The sequence below is a fragment of the Littorina saxatilis genome, linkage group LG4 (assembly GCF_037325665.1).
Source record: "Littorina saxatilis isolate snail1 linkage group LG4, US_GU_Lsax_2.0, whole genome shotgun sequence".
NCBI classification, from domain to species: domain Eukaryota; kingdom Metazoa; phylum Mollusca; class Gastropoda; order Littorinimorpha; family Littorinidae; genus Littorina; species Littorina saxatilis.
The window spans coordinates 44,290,042-44,314,101 of record NC_090248.1 but is presented as its reverse complement, the minus strand read 5'-3'; the positions used below and the strand labels follow the sequence as shown (position 1 = coordinate 44,314,101).

The following is a 24,060-nucleotide window of genomic DNA, read 5'->3' as shown; positions in this document are numbered from 1 at the left end:
TGTTCAAAAAGAACTATCAGGTTGTTAAAGAGGGAATTACCCTAGCTTTTTCTCAAACAAATGAATACACAAGTGCCCTCGCTAGCGATTGGCCACCCCCCGCGGGTTAGGGGGAAGAATTTACCCGATGCTCCCCAGCATGTCGTAAGAGGCGACTAACGGTTTCTGTTTCTCCTTTTACCCTTGTTAAGTGTTTCTTGTATAGAATATAGTCAATGTTTGTAAAGATTTTAGTCAAGCAGTATGTAAGAAATGTTAAGTCCTTTGTACTGGAAACTTGCATTCTCCCAGTAAGGTCATATATTGTACTACGTTGCAAGCCCCTGGAGCAATTTTTTGATTAGTGCTTTTGTGAACAAGAAACAATTAACAAGTGGCTCTATCCCATCTCCCCCCTTTCCCCGTCGCGATATAACCTTGAACGGTTGAAAACGACGTTAAACACCAAATAAAGAAAGAAAGAAAGAAAGAAAGCGATTGGCCCCTCCAATATTTGTCCCTTGAAAAGCACAGGTTTTCACTCTTTCACAACCCATAAAAACTTGATACATTTAGTTATTTTTGTAATTTCGTCTATTCACATTGTAACTGTTTAATACATTGGTAGGTCAAGGATCGAGTCTTCAAACAGATAGTTCTGCTTAATACTAAGCTGTCTCTTTGTGAAGTAGAGCTTTCGATGAACAAAAAGAGGAAAGACAGCTGGCATCTTTCATATATATATATATATGACACGATGGAACCGTAGCTCAACACTTTGTTTATAGATTAAATTGTGTCTACTCTGTATATGTGCGTGAGTGCGCACGTGCATGCGTGCGTGTAAAAAGTATCTTTATCTTTAAGGATGGTCTTCGTAAATGTTGATACGTAGATTCTGGAACGCCGAAGAAGAAGAAGAAGATACGTAGATTAATAAAGTTAGTACAATAATTATTACACTGTAACAGTATAAGATGACATTTTTTTTATTCAATCTTGACCCGTGTGAATAAATTTGTTTTCCTCCACTGCTTCACTGCTCTGGGTTGCAACAGGGGAATCCCCCAATTTTAAGACCCCACAATTCTTTTTATTTATTTACTTAAACATATTAGTTTACTGATAAAGTTTGTTGATTTAAAAATGTACACATTTGACTGAGAAAAGAAAAGACCTATGAAGAAGGTTTGCTCCAAGCCACACACGAAAAAAAAAATAAAATAAAATAAAAATAAAGGCAAAAAATAATTGTAGTAGCAAACCTGCATGCAACTGAGGTTAAAACATTTTTTTTTAAATGCTTCAGGCACCCAAACTACTTTTCTGTTCCTAAAAATGTTATTAAACTAGGTCAAACTTTTTTCTTTTTTTTTAAGGCGACAGGTCATTTCCAATACTTGTCACTGTGAACAAAATGTGAAGCGTATGCACGTTTTTGGTTCTTTGAGAATCATGGGTCCATGTGGACCCACGCCGTCTTCCATGTGAAGTTAACTGCGCAGTCTGGCGAAGGCTAAGGGCAGAAGCACCTTTGCAAAGCAGGCTATGCCCAATTAAGGACAGGCTTTAGGTAGTAAGTTGTGAATTAAGAATGTTTTCATGGGCTCTGAAAATAGACGGTGTGCACATAGCTGTTGTCTGTCACAGTCCATAGTCCAAAAATTCAAGTTATTTGTCTTGAATAAAAACATCAAACTGTAATCAAACTTTGATCATATCTCGCCCCAAAAAATTGGCGTAATTGCTGCCTGATTGTCGGGGTAAAAACGATCATACATGTAAAAAACACACTCATGCAAAAACATGAGCGAACGTGGAAGAAGAAGAAGATGAATCATATCCTTTTCCTTGTCTTCAGATGCTGAGCCCCTCCAGGTACCCACTAAACAGGAAATCCATGTCCCCACTATACAGGAAATTCATGTCCACAGTAAAGTGCTCCAAAGATGGAGACGAGGTTACACTCATGTTCCATTCAGACTGCGATGGTAATCTGAAGGACTATTTCAGCTCCTGGATCTATGTGTACTATCAGACTTCATCTCACCCAGTTTGTGAGTATTCGGATTTATGAATTAATGGTTAGAATTTTTGCTGGTGTCTGCTTTCCTTATTTTAGACTAGTATTTTGATACAGTTCTGTATCTAATTAGTAACCATGCAGAGATTCAGGCTCTATATGTGTGCCCACTTTCACACACACACACACACACACACACACACACACACACACACACACACACACACACACACATACACACACATGCATGTGACACTCAGTGACACACAAACACACACACATTCACAGTCTCACACATGCATACACACACACACAACTCTCTCTCTCTCCCACCCCTCCCTCTCTCTATCTTTTTTTTCCTTTCAGAGGGTTATTTCTAAAGTTTGTAGACTACATGTGTATATGAAGCTGATTAGCTAGGGTTTTGAGATTGGCACACATTTGCACGTGCCTCTTAAACGATAACATGCAAAGTATCAAGTATGTCACCATAATAGCCATTGCGTCATCAGCAATCAAAATCAAAGTCTCAAGAATGATTGAACAAACTGCAGGGATGGCCAAATCTCAAAATTTTAACTTGCCAGTGGGGCCAAGAATGTCACTAGCCGGCCAAATATTTCACTGGCCCGGCACATACCACACGAGTTATGAGTGTTAGATTTCTTTACACAATTAAAGCAGTGGTGACATGCACAGGTGCCTTGTTTTTGTTTCACTAGAACATGGCGATGATTTTGCAAATGACAGAAGTCCCTGCATTTTTGTGTGTTTATATGGCTTTAAAACTCCATTGTACAACCAAAAGTTTGGTATTTGTCCAGAATTTTCACTGGCCAGCCGGGCGGTTTCTACAAGCCCAGTGGATCTTTTTACTCGCCCCTCACGCTCGGGCGCACAATTTGGCCATCCCTGAAACTGCATGTATGTCAGACCATAGGCCTATATTAGATAGATAGGAAACTCCTTCACTGCGCCTGCGAGGATGGTCGCCTACCGCAGGAAAAGGTAACTGCGTATGCCACGAACTGTCCGCGGCGGTCCGCGGTAGTGTAATACCGTGACCGTCCCTTGCAGCTTCTCTGCCGGAGATACAATTTAACCGATTCTGTTCGGCTTCCTGTTTACATTTTAGCGCTTGTGGGATAAAGCATGTTGACAAAAGAGGATTTTCTGAAGTGGGACGACTTGCCACTGGAGTACATTTTTGGAGAATTTACGGAGGATGATGTGAAAGCGGTTCCGAACCTGAAAGTGACGAAATCGCAAGCGAAACGGTTCTTCCGCCTCCTGCAAAGCGTCAACGTTCGTCTGCGAAGAATTTCAAGTGTCCCGATTGCACCAACAGTTAGTAGTTATGCCTCTATCAGCGATTCAGAAGACATGTCACCAAGAAGCAAAACAAGCCACATTTGAAAGGTAAGACTCCATATATATATCTGCGCGTGTGCGTGTGTGGTTCATAATTATTATCATAATAATATATATCTAGGCTAACTGAAACACCTACCCTAATAAAATAAAAATTTAAGTTATTATAGTATTACATGAAATGCCAACATACCAATCACAGTAAAACCGTGTTATCAGTGGACCTTGAAGCCCAACAGATTAATGCATCTCCTGAAAGCAGTAAAGTAGGAATTTGTGAATGGGGATTTTTGTTATAGTAGACATCTGTTTGGGAACCTGCATGCTTACAAAACATGTTCATTTTCGTTTTTACATGATGAGCAGTAAATATGCATTGTGCTGTGTATCCGGATGTTGAAATTTACCTGACTGCATTCATTAAGTTGTATGTTATCATTCTCTGTTTCAGCCAGTGAGCATTGAATTGACAACGGTGACGCCCAGTTGTAGTTTTAGACGGACTGGTTGAGGGAGACTGCTGTGACGCTGAGAGGAACACCCGCCTAAGCAATGCAACCTTCAGAGACCTGCTCATCAATGCTATTAAAAGGATTGAAGAGGATGCCTATATTAATATATTTTCAGAGAAATCATCTCTTACTGCCATAGCGGCAAGTATCGTCTCAAGAGATGGCAATGTGGATGAGATGATGAAACATTTAAGACTTTATAAGCTTCACTCATGTGTCAATAATAAAGATGCAGGGTGCACAGATGTGGACAAGGTACCATGAACTTATGAATGATATTCCTTAGGTTCAGGACTGAAGGTATTCATGTTCAGTCACTTTATGCAGCATGTGCATCTGGTAGATATAGCTTGAATCAGTATTCAGATGGCTAGCATGTTTTGGATATATTTAGCAGTCCATACTGATCTCTTTCCTCGGTATTTTCAGTGTATGGGTACAGGTGAACTGATGTGTGGAGTGCAAGCATTTATATTTGGGAACTGAACTGGTTATGTTGTCCTGTCAAACTCTGTGAAAAGTCCAGAAGCAGAATACAGTAATGGTTTTCTTTTCCATTGTCATGTGCATTTTTTCGTACTGCAAATATTCCGATGCTTGTGTGAATTTTAAACTGTGCTCATATGCATAGTGACATATACTTCATTCATTGTGACTGCATTCATCTGCCTGCTCTTTGGATTTTTGTGTGTGAATAAATTAGTTTCCTGTCATACAGTGTCATAAAGTTTTGGTATGATTAGGTGATGATGCGTGCTTTCTTTTCTATCACCTCTCCCTATTTTAGTGTTTTTTTGTTTTGTTGCATGCACAATTCTTCTTCTTCTGCGTTCGACGTTTGCATGCACAATAAATAAGAACAAAGCAAAGAATCAAAAGTTTTCTGAGTAATTTTTATTAAACACAACACCTGTCATCAGTTAAACTAAGTTAATCTTTAAAATCTTCGGTTCCTGATGAATCGGGATCAACAGTTAGCTCCGCACACAGCAGTCCAGGGCAGTCCTCAATCAGAAAATCACCCCACTCCCTAGGTTCTGCTGGAGCACCCTCGTCAAGCTTGAAAAATAAAAAGGAAATATATAGTAATTTAATCAACTTGATATTTCCAACAACAAGTACAGAGGTAGCCTTGGAAATGTGTTGATAGAAAGACTAGTACTAGTAGGTCCTTTCAAGGCAAAAACTGAAAAAGGCTCGATCTGCCTAGTGACAACTTCTTTGGCCCCGTGAAAATAAAAGACACACACAATTTGCATCTGTGGGGTGTTGTTGTTGTTGTCATTGTGTTATGTTATTATGTATGGCTTTGCTTTTAACTGTCTCACAGTTGGGAACAGTAGAAATATGTACAGTATAGACCGGATGTATAAAACACCGGATGTATGAAAGTCTGGATGTATGAAAGGGGTAGGCAGGGTCCCGGCAGAAGCTACTCTTTGTTATTACTTAGAATTTTCCGGTTGTACGAAAATCGGATGTATAAAAGTCCGGTTGTATGAAAGCAAATCTCTGGTCCCGAGCAGCACAAATGCGTTGTTGCAAGACCGGTTGTAAGAAAACGAAAGTAGACCCAAGTCACCAAAGTGTGGTAAGAGTAATTTCCCTTCCATAGCGACTCGAACTTGCAAAATGGCGGACCGCAAAGCGAAAGCTACAGGCAAACGTAGAGTGTTGACATTGTCTGGGCGCCTTAAAATCATAAAGGCAGTAGAGGACAGTCCACACAAATCCCGAACACAGATGGCCATTGATTTAGGTGTCCCCCTGCCAACGCTGTCGAAAATCATGAAAGACAAGAAAAAATATCTTGCTTAGGCAAGAAAGCGGCGATACTGTGACGACGAGCAAGCGGGCACGGAGCTCTCAGCTGCCGTCTGTGGACAAAGCGCTGCTGGACTGGACTGAAGAGCCATAATAGCCCAGGAAGGCATTTTTTTGTACAATTAGAACCAGAGGCATTGGTCGTGGGTGTGACTCAGGTTTTTTTTATGTTGTTGTTGTTGTTTTAATCCATTAAACTGGTTTTACGTTTAACTCACTTTTTTGTATTCAGTGCGCGCGCGTGTGTGATAAATGTGTGCGTTTTGGAGAGAGAGAGAGAGAGAGAGAGAGAGAGAGAGAGAGAGAGAGAGAGAGAGAGAGAGAGAGAGAGAGAGAAGAGAGAGAGAGGGGGGGGGGGGAGAGAGAACTCAGAAAATGTTATTTGCTACGCCAACGGTCATTACAAAGCTTCCACGACCAAAAACATTGTCAAAAGCGCAAAAGGGTTGTGGAGGGAACACACACAATACAGTTGAGCCACACACAAACACACACACACACACACGTGCGCGCGAGCGCACGCACGTACGCGCACACACACACACAGAGGGACGGGGGGGGGGGGGGGGGGGCGGAGAGTGCACGGCCTTATGCAAAGCAGAACAGTTCCTTACACAAACAGTTGCTCTTTCTATCGGTTGTCCTGACTGTGTCAGTGTATGTAAGTACATGTACTTTTCCACTTGTTATTCACAAACCTTTTCTTCTAACAAGGATATGTATCAAAACATTTAAACATAAAAAAACAAATAAATACAAAAATGATATGAAAACAAGAAGGGCAAAGCCCATACGACTCACATGCTTTACACATTTTTCCTACCAAAATACATGTGACCTTGACCTGGGTCAAGGTCATCCAAGGTCATGCAACACAAAGCTGTTAATTCAAGACATAGGAAGTACAATGGTGCTTATTGGCTCTTTCTACCATGAGATATGGTCACTTTTAGTGGTTCACTACCTTATTTTGGTCACATTTCATAAGGGTCAAAGTGACCTTGACCTTGATCATATGTGACCAAATGTGTCTCATGATGAAAGCATAACATGTGCCCCACATAATTTTTAAGTTTGAAACAGTTATCTTCCATAGTTCAGGGTCAAGGTCACTTCAAAATATGTATACAATCCAACTTTGAAGAGCTCCTGTGACCTTGACCTTGAAGCAAGGTAAACCAAACTGGTATCAAAAGATGGGGCTTACTTTGCCCTATATATCATATATAGGTGAGGTATTGAATCTCAAAAACTTCAGAGAAAATGTGAAAAATGTGAAAAATAGCTGTTTTTTAGGCAACATTTATGGCCCCTGCGACCTTGACCTTGAAGCAAGGTCAAGATGCTATGTATGTTTTTTGGGGCCTTGTCATCATACACCATCTTGCCAAATTTGGTACTGATAGACTGAATAGTGTCCAAGAAATATCCAACGTTAAAGTTTTCCGGACGGACGTCCGGACGGACGGACGGACGTCCGGACGGACGACTCGGGTGAGTACATAGACTCACTTTTGCTTCGCATGTGAGTCAAAAACCCTACTTTTATCAAGTAACAGACGCGTGGCCGGATGTATGAAAGTCAATCCACAATATTTTCATACATCCGGTTAACCGGATTTAGTAAAGACCGGATGTATGAAAGACAAAAAGTGGGTCCCGACGACTTTCTTACATCCGGTCTCGACTGTAGTCCCTCCTTCTTGCATTTCCCTTCATAAATCCAGGCTAGAGTACTTGACATACCTAAATTCGGTCATCCCTTCTACATTCAAATCTGCTGACAATATAGTGTATTATTTTAAATTTAAATAATGAAAAATACTTACTGGATCTGAGTACAAAACTGTAACAACTTGTCTTCCTCAGTCTTCATATTCCTTTTTCAGCATTCTTTCTGCATGCTGCATCATGTTTAAATCTCGATCCTTTCCGAGGCATTCCAACATGTTTTCTGCCGCCCCATCTGGAAAATCATTAAAATAATGACAACATAAACATATTACATATGCCTCTACATAACCAATTAAATGTGTTTCTGATTCCTTGTTGCAACACTCTTTGCAAACAATAATTATTATTATAAGTATAAAATTAACAGCTCACCACTAACAAAATTGAAAAAAATGTATACGCTTTGACTTTAAGGTAACTGTAAATCTGTTAAATTATCATTATTATATGAAATTAAAGTCAGATAAACAGCAGTACAGATATGACACATGTACAGATGAATTGTGCAGGAAAAAACCTTTCTTTTTATATATGACATGACATATTTTATGATTTATTTGACTCTTTGATTGTCGGTAGAGTCATGCAGCAATAGCTCTTAGACTAGGACTGAAATTCTGTTATCATCTGCAAATATGTCCAAATATCCCAACTTTAATGCAATGATTTAATTAAAGTAAGAAAAAGAAAGGAACCATGGATGCTTCTTGCTTTCAAAAACATAATCATTAACACCATTACATTTTTTCTTAAATTTTCTGAATTTTTCTGTTGAAGATATTGATTGCAAAACTTTTGGAAATTAGCAAAAAAAGACGCATTTTGGAGGCTTCCCTTTTTTTATTTTTTTTTATTATGGGGAGCTTATATAGCGCGAACCACAACTGTGCTCTCCGCGCTTTACATATTAATTTCTGCCGTTTGAAATGGAATTTTTTTTACAGACAGACAGACAAACAGACATTTTTACACACAATATATAACGCATTCACATCGACCAGCAAACTTCAAGCCTATTAGGCGAACATTCACCTTTCACGGTCTATTATTCCAAGTCAAACGGGTATTGCTGAAAACATTTTAATGCTGAAAACATTTTAATTCTGAGACTTGAGGAGACTTTTTAGTATAAATCGTGGACTTCATGTTTAAAAAGTTTGCCGCCATGCATTACTACAGTATCATAAACAAATTACAACACACACAGGGCAGCTTTAAAATCAAATGCTTCTTTTTGACTCACATGCGAAGCAAAAGTGAGTCTATGTACTCACCCGAGTCGTCCGTCCGTCTGTCCGGACGTCCGGAAAACTTTAACGTTGGATATTTCTTGGACACTATTCAGTCTATCAGTACCAAATTTGGCAAGATGGTGTATGATGACAAGGCCCCAAAAAACATACATAGCATCTTGACCTTGCTTCAAGGTCAAGGTCGCAGGGGCTATAAATGTTGCCTAAAAAACAGCTATTTTTCACATTTTCTCTGAAGTTTTTGAGATTCAATACCTCACCTATATAAGATATATAGGGCAAAGTAAGCCCCATCTTTTGATACCAGTTTGGTTTACCTTGCTTCAAGGTCAAGGTCACAGGACCTCTTCAAAGTTGGATTGTATACATATTTTGAAGTGACCTTGACCCTGAACTATGGAAGATAACTGTTGCAAACTTAAAAATTATGTGGGGCACATGTTATGCTTTCATCATGAGACACATTTGGTCACATATGATCAAGGTCAAGGTCACTTTGACCCTTATGAAATGTGACCAAAATAAGGTAGTGAACCACTAAAAGTGACCATATCTCATGGTAGAAAGAGCCAATAAGCACCATTGTACTTCCTATGTCTTGAATTAACAGCTTTGTGTTGCATGACCTTGGATGACCTTGACCTTGGGTCAAGGTCACATGTATTTTGGTAGGAAAAATGTGTAAAGCATGTGAGTCGTATGGGCTTTGCCCTTCTTGTTATGTATTTTTCTTGTCACAAAATGCAACTTTTGCACATCGGACTTTGAAACTTTTCGGCCCTGTTGAATAATTTCACGGGACACCGTTTTCAGTTTTACTTTCAACAATAACAACTAGCGTAAATCAGTTAAAATTTCAAAATTAGTTTTATTATTTACAAAGTTAGTGAATGCTTGCCCCTTTGCCGATTTTTAAAAAATCCACAATGAATGATTTCATCATGAAAATGGAACCATCGCGTGTTGGTGCATGAAAACGCCATTTTTTCTCAAAGCCGTGACCGGCGGGGTAACCGACTGCCAACTTCGATGCTAACTTACGTCGGTTTTCATGAGTTGAATGACAAAAAGAAAACAAAAACTTGGACTACTGATAAATATAAACACTCACCTTGAACAAGAGATGTCGAATTTCAAGTGAAAACGCAGTGAAGAGAAATAAACTGGACGGTAAATTCCCATGCGCAAAGTCTGTGATCTCTGGCACTGGTCAGCTGACGTGTCTCGCGCATCGCGGTAGGCACGCATTTCGCTTGAGGCGGAGGAGTTTCCTATCCCTCTAATATAGGTCCCTGGTCAGACTGACAGCTATTGCCTTTTGCTTCTCTTTTGCAGACCATCTGGATGGGAATTGTAAACACAAGTATCGTATGACGTCTAGTTCCATGCAGGTGACTGTCCGGTCCTACATCTGGAATGATGTGTCTAACGAGACTTTACCACAAGATTGCACCCTGAAGCTAAGTTATACCTCTTATGTTTATTCGCATAATGATGCCAAACTTTGCACCAAGTGGACGTTTCAGCAGACTGCATGTCAGTTGTCAGCTCGCCAGAAACAGGGTCATTCCTTGATTGATACTGATGTAAGTGACTTGTACGGCGCCACAATTGCTGACTGCCAAACGGGTTTCAACGCTGCTAAGCTAGCCACTTGCCAGCGCCACAGCTTATTGAGAGAACTGATCATTGGGGCTAGAAGGGAGCAAGACGGGAAGATTCCGCAGACTGAAGAGAAGGAAGATGGTGCCTTATTCTTTGAGATGGAGGTGACAATGGTGGTTGAAGAAAGAAAGCAAGAGACTTACGGTGAGTTGCAGAGTAAAGTCTGTTCCGCTCGGCCGTTTTGTAAGGTTTCAAGTCGTTAAGGCCTCGTATGTTTCTGTGTGTCTATGTAATACATACGTACGTGCACATATTGACATGCATATATGTGTATGTGTCTGTATATTCGTGTGGGGGTGTGTGAGAGAAAGGAGGGATAGAGAGCGAGAGCAAGACGGAGAGAAACGTATATTTGACGTGTATTTTCTGTTTGTGTGATTATAAGTCTTCATCAGTATTACCTTATTTCCATACACTCTAAATATGTTTTCCTGTAATTTTGTCTGGCCGTCGCGATATAACCTTGAATGGTTGAAAACGACATTAAACACCAAATAAAGAAAGAAAGAAAGAAAGAATTTTGTCTGGACATTATTTATTTCCTTTTGAATTTAGAACCAGGGGACTATTCCTCCCCGGACGTGTTTGATGACACTGAAACGGAGTCGGAAGCATTTGACTTCAACGGCAACCTCTTCTTCAAAACCTTGGCTGCTGTTGCGTTTCTGATTGGTGTCTGCTCTTGCCTCTGTAGCATTTGCCGCAAAAAGGCAAAGAATCAACAGGCACAGTGTGAGTTTGCTTTCTTCTTTGTGAGTAAGATGCAGTGGAACCCCCGTTTTAAGACCTAAAAAATCTTCGACAATCTGGTGTTAAAAAGGAGGGAGTCTCAAAATGGGGGTACATTTATAAAGGCTACGAACAGAAAGTCTGAGAACAGAGGGTCTTGAAAGAGAGGGAGTCTTAAATAAGGGGTCTTAAATAAGGGGTCTTAAAGGGGTCCACTGTATCAACATTTCTCCTGTGGGATTGTTATTTTTTTTATATCAGTTAAAGACCGTGATCTTTGTCAACTGTGTCCTTGTTTTTCGCATTATCAGCAATATTGACAATGATTCATTTGTTTATAAATTTGTACTTGTTTATGTGTTTTTCTCACTTCTTCTGAACTCTCAATCTATTTTTATCTTTTCTTTTCTTCTTATGTGTCTTTCTTTTTTACATTTAGTGAAGTAATGACTTAGTGTTTTAACATAGACTGGGAATCAAGACGACGGTTGTGGTGTAACAGTAAGTGTGTGTGTGTTTGTCTGTATGTGTGTGTAGAGCGATTCCGAGAAAGCTGCTCAATAGATCTTCAGTTAACTTTGCATAAAAATTCTTTCAGATGCATTCGGCCCCAGACATTGGTTTTTTCTTTCTTTTTCGGATAAATGTCTGATCACTTCATATCTGGCATTTTACTCAAGCATTCTTTGACTAAGTCTGGACAATGGGATTGCATTTCAGGTTGAAAGATGAAAAATTTACTTCTCAAAATGTTAATTAAAAATGAAATTTCAAGGAATTCAAAAATGATTGCATTGGACAGTTATTCGCTGAATCCAAAAATGTGTAGATATGTCATTATTTCATCTAAAAATGGGCTCAAAATAAAAGAAAATATACACATATAGGTACTTTATAATGTTCCAATGTGTTTGTGTAGAGCGATCTGATAAAAACTATTTTAACATATGTTTATTAAATTTTACATATGACCTCTGTCTCTCTCTCTTAGTTTCTCTCTCTGTCTCTCTCTCTGTCTCTCTTTCTTAGTCTCTCTCTCTCTCTCTCTTTCTTAGTCTCTCTCTCTCTCTTTCTTAGTCTCTCTCTCTCTCTTTCTTTCTTAGTCTCTCTCTCTCTTTCTTAGTCTCTCTCTTTCTCTCTTTCTTAGTCTCTCTCTCTCTTTCTTAGTCTCTCTCTTTCTCTTTCTTAGTCTCTCTCTCTCTTTCTTAGTCTCTCTCTCTCTCTTTCTTAGACTCTCTCTCTCTCTTTCTAAGTCTCTCTCTCTCTCTCTTTCTTAGTCTTTCTCTCTCTTTCTTAGTCTCTCTGTCTCTCTCTTTCTTACCCGTCTCTCTCTCTCTCTTTCTTAGTCTCTCTCTCTTTTTCTTAGTCTCTCTCTCTCTCTCTCTCTTTCTTAGTCTCTCTCTCTGTCTTTCTTAGTCTCTCTCTCTCTCTTTCTTAGTCTCTCTCTCTCTCTTTCTTAGTCTCTCTCTTTCTTAGTCTCTCTCTCTCTCTCTTTCTTAGTCTCTCTCTCTTTCATAGTCTCTCTCTTTCTCTCTTTCTTAGTCTCTCTCTCTCTCTTTCTTTGTCTCTCTCTCTCTTTCTTAGTCTCTCTCTCTCTTTCTTAGTCTCTCTCTCTTTCTTAGTCTCTCTCTCTTTCTTAGTCTCTCTCTCTTTCTTAGTCTCTTTCTCTCTCTTTCTTAGTCTCTCTCTCTCTCTCTTTCTTAGTCTCTCTCTCTCTCTCTTTCTTAGTCTCTCTCTCTTTCTTAGTCTCTCTCTCTCTCTCTTTCTTAGTCTCTCTCTCTCTCTTTCTCTCTCTCTTTCTTAGTCTCTCTCTTTCTTAGTCTCTCTCTCTCTCTTTCTTAGTCTCTCTCTCTCTCTTTCTTAGTCTCTCTCTCTCTCTCTTTCTTAGTCTCTCTCTCTCTTTCTTAGTCTCTCAGTCTCTCTCAGTCTCTCCCTCCCCCTCCCCCCTGCAAGAAGTCGGTGAAGGGAGAAACTCGATGCACCCACTGAAGTGGCGCTGTGGGTTTCCCTGAACCCACCCCGTCGTTAGAGAAATAAACGGTAAAAACCCTCTTTCAAAAAACGGTAAAAACCCTCTTTCAAATGTATGGGTTCAGACAAACCCGCATCGTCGGGCGTGTGTAGTCAAAAGCGGCATCCGGCAAAGGTTAATTTGTTTAAGTTGTATTTAAAAATTGAAATTTCAATAAGAGATTCAAAAATGATTTTGTTGTATTTTTCACTGTATTATGCCTGACTTCAGCTAAAAACTTGTATTTGTTTATGATCATGACGTTATGCTGTTGCAGTCCCTGGTGCACCCTACGCTGCCTCTGTGTTGCGGACCCCAGAGCACATGCCTGGGTCATCTGCTCCGGCCCCACAAAGCATTGCAATGCAGCCGCTCATGGGGCCTGGCAACAACGCACAGTCTTACACCTCCTATCCCATCTGGGTGCCCAACGGGAATGCAACAGAGGCAGGCAGGCTGGAATTGGACAGAATTGCGGCGGCTGCCCCACCACCTTCGTACACAGATGTGACCTCCGGAGGTTCCCAGCCCCACGCGTCCCCCAGGCCTCCCTACGCTGCCAGCACGGAGCTTCCCCCTCCCCCCTTTTCCCCATCCCCTTCTGTACCTCCTGCTGCGCCTCCAGCATATAATGATCTCTACCCTTCCAACAACTGATTTGTTGCCTGTGTGTTAGTCTTCACCTGGAGAGGGCTCCACTGTAAAGCTAGTCTCCTCAGGTCTCGTGCATCAGGACCATCAAGAATTTGTGAACCGTTAAGTTTGAACATCTGATTGTTGCATGTGTATGGGCATCGTATGGTGAAGTGACGACTCACTGTGTTCCGTGTGAGGTACTCTCTGCCAGGCTGCCACCAGCTAAAAATAACCGGCAGTACCACTCTCCTCCTGCCGATTTACCCTTTCCTTCCTCCAACCCCTTCCGCCCACACTGGCGCCTGAAATATATATAGGGCCAGACCTGCACTCTTCTTTGTCTGCAGCGCTAGCGTGCGTGGCCCCAGCTCTCTGTTATGCTGTGTTGATAACCTGGATGCCGCGAGCAGAGAGATAGCAGTCGAGCAGAGAGATCTATAGCAGTCGTTCTGTGTGGTGGCCACAGAGATATTGCCTATTCCGGAACTGATGTTTGTAGTGTGTTTAGTTGTATTTATTGCAATGCATGCCACAATTCACAAGACAGAAGAAAGGATACATGAGAGAATTAGAAAAAGTGTGTTCCCCCCCCCCCCCCCAAGTATATAATTATGCGACTCTTTGCACTCTGAAAAAAAATGTGCATGCTGCATTTAATGAAACACCTTGAAACAACGCAGTAAACAAAACATCCTAAATGTGCCACAATAAAAGAACACAAAATAATGAAAGATAAAGACAAAGGTAATCCCCAAGTACATAATACATATATACAACACTTTACGAAATATATACAAACAGTAGAGTATATACAGTCGTATATTTACATACATATTATGCCAAGGACTACTAGTAGAAGTCATTGATGGTGCGCATGTAAAATTTGTTTTGCGTTTATATAAGTATATAATTCAAAATAGTGTAGATAATGTCAGTAACATATAAGAAAGAAAACTGTTCATGTTACAGTGTTAGCTGCATGTGAATAAAACAAAAAAGCTTACCTCACGGCCCTCCTATACAAGTCTCACAAACTTGTATATATAATATACCACAGGAGAAAAAAAAACGTAGCTCGCGCGCGCTCACCCAAATCCGCGCGAAGTGCCACATGATATTATACCCCGACAACACATAGGCGGATAATACATGTATGTCAATAGTATGAAACAAAACATGCCACAATTTTCCAGACAGAAGAAAGGGTAAATGAGAGAATTAGAAAAAGTGTTTGCTCCTCAAGTATATAATTATGCCACTCTTTACACTCTGAAAAACATGTGCATGTTGCATTTAAAGAAACAGGAACGGCACAGTATGTAAGACGGCAGAAGACAACACAGTAAACAAAACATCCTAAATGTGCCACAAAAAAAGAACACTAATTAATGTCGTATTTAAAAACATATTATAGGCATGCGTATGGTGCGCATGTGAAATTTGTTTTGCGTTTATATAATTCAAAATAGTGCAATTAATGCCTGTAATATAAAAGAAAGAAAAAACGGTCTTTCAATACATGTTCATGCAAATTGTTAGCTGCATGTGAAGAAAACAAAAAGCCTACCTGACCCTGCAACTGTTGGTCAGTAATCCAATAGCAGCACACAAGTCGATTTGAAAGTTTTTCAACACAGTTTTTCACTCGTATTGTTCTCACAAACTTGTATATATATACCACAGGAAAGAAAACTCGTCGATCCGACGACAATTTAACGTTTGTTTCATTATCGCAAACAAAACAGAACAGACAAAACGAAACAAAACAACACAACAACAGTTGGGGTTGTTATTTCTCTGAGATGCTGAAGGAAAAAAAAGATGACGTGCATTGTAATGGAATAGAGTGGGTGTAATTTCAAACGGGGGACGCAAAACAAGCAATACAAAAAACAGAACAGATGAAATGCACTAGAGTCGAGTGCCTGTTCCAAACGGTGCATGCACTGATTAGGCGCGTGGATTAACGAATCAAAACTGCTCTAAACTCAAACACAAAAACAGCCTCAAAAACTTATTCTCACTCTATGACACAGTTTAGACTAAGTACTTACTGACGGCAACATCAGAAACACAGTCGGTCGTTGGTATAAACATTGAGCGTGGTTACAAAATGGTATACAATGCGCACGTTTTGATACAACAAAGAACGACCTGCCGGTAGATTCGATAGCAGTATTACTTCAACATCAAACAAACCGAATCCTATCAGGAACTCTAGTTTGCACATACACAAAGCCTGAATATCCGAGTAACAATATACACAAGATGACGGTAATCCAACGTTCAAGTCACGCAAACCAGTCCATTTCATACCAAGAAACACATATTTTTTCACACTCGCCCAGCACGCTGTACACTTGAACAAGGGCTTTGTGAAGCTGGCATTTTCCCGCTTTACTAAAGAGGTCACCGCCGCCAGCGCAGGGTAGGCTATTTATGGCCTGCTTGCTCCGCTGCCTGGCCTCTGAGATAACATAACCGCTGTAGCAGTGAAATAGTGTGGACTGCCCCGGCCAAGGTGAACCTGAATGCCCGAAGGCCGGCCGCTGTTCCTCACTCACTGACATCCGTACGGAAAGACCAGGAAGAGGAACAGTGTATCCGGATGAAGCCGGAAATGCAACCGACGAAGCCGCAAAATGCGGAAACGAGGATTGCGTAGACTGAGGCCGGAAGCCATAAAGCCCGGAGGCCAGTCTCCGGTCAACCCCAGCACTGACCACGGAGTGAACAAGTGGTGGGGGACCTATGCTTCCGGTGGGAACCGGAAGCGCAGCGGCCGAAAACGGCTGCCGCCCTTGCTCTGCAACGCCCGTGAACGCGTAGAACATCGGGGAAGACAGAGCAGAAGATTTTGTGTATCCGAATGAAGCCGGAAATGCAACCGACGAAGCCGCACAATGCGGAAACTAGGGCTGCGTAGACCGAGGCCGGAAGCCATAAAGCCCGGAGGCCAGTCTCCGGTCAACCCCAGCACCGACCTCGGAGTGAACGTGTGGTGGGGACCTATGCTTCCGGTGTGAACCGGAAGCGCAGCAGCCGAGAACGGCTTCCGCCCTTGTTCTGAAACGCCCGAGCACACGGAGGAGAACATCGGGGGAGACAGAACAGAAGAATGCAAGTTGTGAAAGTGCCCCAGAGAACTGTCTCCCAAAAGGGAGTGTCCGGTCGCCTCACGAGGGCTGTTGGACCAGTTCAACTTACCGTCCATGCCGATCACGGCAGTAGACGACGAAAAACAGGAAGCTGATCCCTGGAAAACGTCACAGACGGCAACGTCACAGAACGCCAAGGAACGAGCGTCACCAACGGACGGGGAAAAACGACGCTGGCAAACGGCGTAGAATGCAATTCTTCTCTCCCAAACTGCGGAACTCTGGAAATAAAGAGCTAAGCAGTAAAGACACCAGAGCACCATGCTCCGATGCTTAAAAGAGGGAAAGCAAGAAGAAAAAGAAGACAAAAGCATGCTTAACTGCCCCCCAAACAAGTGTTCGTATGGGGCAGAATAAGTAACAGACATACCGGTATTACATGCGTAGTCCGAAACAACACCAATTACAAACGGTCTGGTAGATCCATGACCTAAGTCTTGATCAATGTCAGCCATGCTGGCCAACAAAAAAGGGGGCCAGACAAAAAGTTACTGGAAAATTTACAAGTCCAAAACGGACGAAAAGTCAGTAACTACATCGAAATTCCTGTCAAACTAATGACCAAAAGGAAAGAGCTTACCAACTAACAAAGTAGAAGGTATGTAAGAAGGTAACATAAGTTTACCTCACCATTACATAGGCCTAGCCACATTAAATACTTGTCAGCTATGCTGACCAACGAAAAATGGCGGCCAAAACGTAAGTTACTGAAAAAATTTACAAGTCCAAAAACGGACGAAAAATCAGCAACTACAACAACATTCCTGTCAAACTAATGACCAAAAAGGAAAGAGCTTACCAACTAACTAAGCAGAAGGCAAGTAAGAAGGTAATATTAGGTTTACCTCCCATTACATCGGCCTTGCCACATTTATCACTGTCCTCAAGACCCTCGCCGACAGCGTCGGCCCAGCGCTTGCACTGATCTTCCAGACCTCTGTCGACAGCGGACGCCTACCCAAGGACTGGTTGTCGGCCAACGTGTCGTGTGCCTTTAAGAAAGGGGACCGCCACGAACGCGCCAACTATCGCCCAATCTCTCTTACCTCTGTCCCCTGCAAACTCCTCGAACACATCATCTTCCGCCACATTATGTCCCATTTCCAAGCCCACAAAATCCTTACAAACCTGAACCACGGCTTTCGATCTGGCTACTCCACCGAAACCCAACTACTAACCACCACCAGCGACCTACTACAATCTTTTGATCAAGGCAAACAAATTGACATGGCCATACTAGACTTTTCCAAAGCATTCGACACCGTCCCCCACGACCGGCTCCTCCTCAAGTTGGCCAACTATGGCATCACAGGCCCCCTCCACGCATGGCTTCACTGCTTCCTCACGGAACGCAGCATGCAAATCGTCGTTGAAGGCAGTACGTCCCAGCCCACTACCGTCGACTCAGGCGTCCCACAAGGCACCGTGTTGGGCCCACTCCTCTTTCTCAGCCACATCAACGATCTCCCGCAGGCAGTTAGATCCCAGGTTAGGCTGTTCGCCGACGACTGTCTCGTTTTCAGAGAGATCAACACCTTCAACGACCACCACACCCTACAAGAGAACCTGAAGTGTCTAGAAGGCTGGGCAGAGAAATGGGGAATGCGCTTCAACGCCACCAATTAAGTGCTATGTCATGAGCATCTCCCACAAACCACCCTCCACCTTCATGTACTCCCTCAACAACACCATCCTCAAAACTGTCCCCTCCAACCCATACCTAGGCATCCTATTTTCTGACAACCTCAAGTGGAGAAACCACATCAGCAGCATCACCAAGAAAGCAAACTGCACTCTTGGTTTCCTACGCAGAAACCTCCGCCACTGCCCGACAGCCTGCAGACGAAATGCCTACCTGGCCCTCGTCCGACCCCTCCTTGAGTACGGAGCCGTAGCCTGGGACCCGTACCAAGCGCAGGACATCGATAGGATGGAACGCATACAGCGCACTGCAGCACGTTTCATCGCCAACGACTACCGATCAAGACGTCCTGGCTTTGTTACAGGCCTCCTGACACGCCACAACCTCCCAACTCTCCAGGAACGACGAGTACACCTCCGCCTGACTTTTTACTACAAGGTGGTTGAGGGGCTGGTGCCGGCAATGCCTCCAGACAAATTCCTGACCCCCCAACGTGCTGGCCGCATGATTCGACCCAGAAGACAAACAGCAGAATACGTTGGTAGCAACCCCATAGACAATTATTTAAAAAACAACAACAGGTGTTTCGTTGTACCACGCTGCAACACCGAACAATACAGACAGTCGTTTTTCCCACGATCCACAATAGAGTGGAATCACCTGGACAACATAGTTGTCCACTCAGACTCTACTGAGGCATTCAAGTCGGCGCTGACCACCAGCCGCCGCTAAACGACGTCGCTGCGCACACCCACCCGTCGCGCCAAAGCCAGCAATCTGGATGCTAGCGACGTACCCTACAGATACAGATACACTGTCAGCCATGCTGTCAACGAAAATGGCAGCCAAACAATAAGTTACTGAAAAATTTACAAGTCCAAAAACGGACGAGAAATCAGCAACTACAACAAAATTCATGTCATAAAATTGACCCAAAAAGGAAAGAGCTCACCAACTAACGAAGCAGAAGGCAAGTAAGATGTGTAAGTGGTCGGTGGGTGTCAAACAAACACCAAACCATACAGCCACGAGAGCGCCAAAAATCAACAACCTGCTCCTCAACGCTAAAAAGTTGTATGATCTTGGACACGTGGTGATAGGGGTAGTGACGTGGTACACACCAATGGGAGGTAACTCCCAGAGTATGTATGTGCTCATTACCATGGCTATTTTTAGCCCTTTTGGTGATGGGGTTGCTTCCCTTTAAAAATGTTAGACGGGTAGCCTTTTAAGACCTTAGCATCTTAGACTGTGTCAATGCTATATGTGATTCGGAGTAAGAATATGTAATTTAATGGCTATTATGGCGACATACATGATACTTGGCATGTTATCGTACAAGAGGCAGGTGCAAATATGTGCCAATTTCAGAACTCTAGCTAATCAGCTTCAAATGTAGTCTACAAACTTTAAAAATAACCCTCTGAAAGGAAAAAGAGATAGAGAGAGGGAGGGGACGAGAGAGAGTTGTGTGTGTACGCATGTGCGAGAAGGTGTGTGTGTTTGTGTGTTACTGTGTGTCACATGCGTGTGTGTGTGTGTGTGTGTGCATGCGTGTGTGTGTGTGTGAAAGTGGGCACACATACTAGAGCCTGAATCTCTGTATGGTTACTAATTAGTAAATTTAACGAGACTTACCTGGAAGTTGAGGTTAAATTTGAATTATTTATAGTGTAGGGATGGAATGAGCAGTTACGTGAGATGTGAAGCGCAGGAATCTCCTCAGTATTTAGACACGAATGACCTAGAGAGAACCAAATCATACCTGGGTGGGTTAATAAAAACATCTAGAGCCAAGATGATGGGTGGGCATGTAACTGCTCATTCCATCCCTAGACTCTAAATAATTCAAATTTAACCTCAACTTCCAGGTAAGTCTCGTTAAATTTACTAATTATTAATCGTCTAGCGATTAGTCATTCACAGTCACGTGAGACTTCAGAGCTATAGGTCATGAGTGCAAGAAAAAGAGACCAAACTGTTCAACAATGCAACAGTTTATTAACTAACTCAAGAAACACCATACTGCACATTACTGGAAACGTCACCAAAATTGAAAACCTTAATATACCAGGAAAAACCTAGTCAATGTTACATAGCTCTGTCACCGTTCTAGTTCTTTTTCAAAAAATTGTCCAGTACTGACTGACTCAAAGTTTTGTTATCCCCAATAGGTTTGTGGTAAACCCTTGAGAATGTGCTTTGTCTAGACCATCCGACAGCTTTCATAATACATTCAACTGACACATCCCTCGACAGGGCTGCTGAAGTACTGGCTGCCCTTGTGCTGTGGACTGAGTACTGCAGAATGTCCACTCCTGCTAGTTTCAATAGGTCTTTATCCATCTGGAAATTGTGTCTCGAGACACTTCCTTGTGTGGCTTGTGAAAAGACACAAAAAGTTGCTTCCCTTCCCGTAGAGGCTCAGTGATAATTAGATAACGCCTCAGATGAGAAACAACACACAGTCTACCATTCTCAAACCCCTGAATCTCCAAGGGTTTCACATGTGTACCAGGTTTAGTTTGTTTTAGCACTGCACTAAATACTAACACACACTTGTCTTGTAAAAGTTTCACATCAGCTACTTTCAAAGTGTGAATTGATTGTCCCCTCTGACCTGAAATCAATGCAAGCAACATCACCAGTCTCAGAGTCAACTGTTTCAAAGAAATCACCTCTACATCCGGCCAGTCCACTGAGAAAACGTAACACTACGTCAATATCCCAAGTGTCTTGATACAAGTTTGGTAAAGCAGGTCTTTTCTCAAAAACTCCCTTAACTAAACGACAAATCATCGGGTGGCTTCCTAAAGCTTCTGTTCCGGACTTATTCAAGTAAGCTGAAACAGCACTGCGTGCTAGGTTTACTGTACTGTAACTGGCACCGTACTCATACAATTCTGCAAGAAAATTAGCCAAATGTACATGAGTTGGGTTAGACACCTTTCTCTTAGTTAAGAACCGCTGCCATTTTCTAATGTAAGTGTCATACACTTTATGAGTTGCTGGTCTCCAAGAATGCATGACTAAATCCGCAGCGTCACTATTTAGTCCCGAAGACTGAAGCTAAGACCGGAGATCCTGCAGACTAGCAGATTGAGACGTTTCTGTTGAACAAGACGGTGAAGGCCTCGTCTGGTTTTCCTGGGAGTTCCAACAGCTTCTTCCGACAGGGCAGTAGAACAGGTTCCACAGCAAGCAGTCGCAGCACCACAGGGTACCAGGGTTGTGTTGGCCAGTCCGGAACCACAATCACGCCCGAGGCCTGGTCACCCTCTGTACTTTCTGAACAACTCGAGCGATGATACTGAATGGAGGAAAAGCATAAAAATCAAGATCTGCCCACGACACACTGAAAGCGTCAATCACTTCTGCTTCAGGCTCTGGTCTGAAAGACATAATCGTCTCATCTGAGTGTTTAGCCTGGTAGCAAACAAGTCCACTATTCAATTTCCATTCTGCATCCGAATAGATTTTCCTGGACTCTCTGTCAGCCTCTGTGTTTTCTTTGCCAGGTATGTGTGCTGCTGAAATAAATGTCATTTTCAATGCCGCACCAGGACCAGATCTGAAAAGTGAGTTCATTACAAGAATCCGATCGAGAGGTACCCATATGGTTGATGCACGCCACTGCAGTAGTGTTGTCTGACATTATCCTCACATGTTTACCTTCTGCTTTTTTCCAAAATGCCTTTAAAGCAAAGAAAACAGCATTAAGTTCTTGGTAGTTAATGTGAAAGGTCTTTTCCACTTGCAGCCAAGAGCCACCAGCTGAAATGCCATCACATACACAACCCCAACCTTGATTGCTTGCATCCGAAAATATGACCAACTCTGGGTCTCTGCAACCAATATCATTGTATGCGGTGTGAACATTATCCACCCACCAAGCCAGCTCTCTGATACTTGCAGAGGACAAAACCATTTGACTGTCAAAATTCCCCTTACTATCTTTCAGTGCGGCAGTTTTATCTTTTTCAAGCTGTCTGTAATGAAGGGCCCCATATTTCACCGCAGGGAAACTGGCTTTCTTTCTGGAGTCAAAACAACAGTCGTAGAGACCGAGTCAATCAAGACTCCCAGATACTGGATAACTGTAGTAGGCTGAAAGACTGATTTGGTTGGATGGACAACAAAACCTAGTTTCCGTACACTCGTGTGTTTTTTGCACGAGTGGAATTTTACGTGTATGACCGTTTTTTACCCCGCCATTTAGGCAGCCATACGCCGTTTTTCGGAGGAAGCGTGCTGGGTATTTTCGTGTTTCTTTTACCCACCGAACTCTGACATGGATTACAGGATCATTTTTCGGGGGGGGGGGGGGGAGGTCATGCCCCCTGGATCCCCCTTGGAGGTTTAGGCGCTTTGCCTTGCCGATCTGTCTCGAAAAGAAATTTGGAACCCCCCCTTAAAAATGTTGTGATCCGCCCCTGGTGTGTGGGTGTGTACTGTGTCACAGTGTGTGTGTACTGTGTCACAGTGTGTGTGTGTGCCGGCACTGTGTCACTGTGTGTGTACTGTGTCACAGTGTGTGTGTGTACTGTGTCACCGACAGTGTGTGTGTGCACTGTGTGTGTGTGTGTGTGTGTACTGTGTCACAGTGTGTGTGTGCACTGTGTGTGTGCAGGGCCGGACCCAGGGGGGGGTTCCAGGGGTTCCGGAACCCCACCCCTGGAAAAAGCATGTACCTTGCTTTGAGTGTTGTTGGGTTTTTTTACTAGTTTTAGCACCAAAACAATGCTGCTCTTAACCCTCAAAACAAGGCCCAGAATGCACCAGATTGCACATATTTTAACCGTTTTTCAAAAATTTTCCGGGGGAGCATGCCCCCGGACCCCCCGAGTTCGCGCGCCTGCTTTGCAGGCGCGCGCTTGTGGCTTCGCCACTTCGCTGATTTTCCCCCCAAAAAAAGGAGGAACCCCCCACTTACAACTGATTTGGTCCGGCCCTGTGTGTGTGCACTGTGAGTGTGTGTGTGTGCACTGCCACTGTGTGTGTTTGGTTATACTTCAGTTCTTGGCATTCATCATACTCTACATCATCGGAATGTTCTACAGTACAACACGGCTGAAGTGCACGAACCGAAAAATGGTGCCACCAAAACGGGAGAGAACAAACCGCGTGTTCTGATTCGTCGAAATCACAACACATCTGTTTCAACCAATCCAACACTGCGGGTGAATCCTTTTTGGGTGGTAACTTTCAGCCTCAGTCCAGCCAGAAGGGTACCTTACACATAGCATAGACCTATACAGTCGAAACCGTTTATAACGAATCTCAGGGGAAAACGTTTTTTATTCGTTATAATCGATTTTAACGAAGACAAGAGGAAAAATTTTGTTATAACCGGTTTCTTCACATTTTCAACGTAAAAATGGTTAAATGTTGGCAAATAAGTATTGTTTTCTGTTGCATAAGTAATCTTTTTGTCATATCATTAAAACATTCAATGAGGTACATACATAATCGTACATGAGAGAGAGAGAGAGAGAGAGATACACGGAGAGAGTGTGAGAGAGA

General features: G+C 42.6%; 2 protein-coding genes and 1 long non-coding RNA gene across 5 annotated transcripts in view; all 3 read left to right on the top strand.

Annotated features, from left to right (window-relative positions):
• Window positions 1-14,740, top strand: part of LOC138964843 (uncharacterized) — a 33,843-nt gene extending 19,103 nt beyond the window's left edge. For all 3 annotated transcript variants that reach the window (XM_070336892.1, XM_070336893.1, XM_070336890.1), the window contains exons 4-7: window positions 1,841-2,036; window positions 10,032-10,505; window positions 10,917-11,093; window positions 13,379-14,740. In XM_070336892.1, coding sequence (XP_070192993.1) covers window positions 1,841-2,036; window positions 10,032-10,505; window positions 10,917-11,093; window positions 13,379-13,758 — 1,227 coding nt within the window. In that variant the 3' untranslated portion in view covers window positions 13,759-14,740. The remainder of the gene's footprint in view (window positions 1-1,840; window positions 2,037-10,031; window positions 10,506-10,916; window positions 11,094-13,378) is intronic.
• On the top strand, window positions 2,370-5,522 carry LOC138964838 (uncharacterized). Its single transcript, XR_011455230.1, has 2 exons — window positions 2,370-3,421; window positions 3,825-5,522. It is a non-coding gene; the product is annotated as an uncharacterized lncRNA (long non-coding RNA).
• A 3,791-nt stretch (window positions 14,741-18,531) lies between the features above and the next one.
• On the top strand, window positions 18,532-19,269 carry LOC138965598 (uncharacterized). The gene has a single exon (XM_070337780.1). It carries the CDS (start codon window positions 18,532-18,534, stop codon window positions 19,267-19,269), a length of 738 nt encoding a protein of 245 aa, XP_070193881.1.
• Window positions 19,270-24,060: the final 4,791 nt, after the last annotated feature.

Excerpts from the sequence above, each read along its gene's own strand:
- LOC138965598 (XM_070337780.1), top strand. The coding sequence starts at position 18,532 with ATGAGCATCTCCCACAAACCACCCTCCACCTTCATGTACTCCCTCAAC.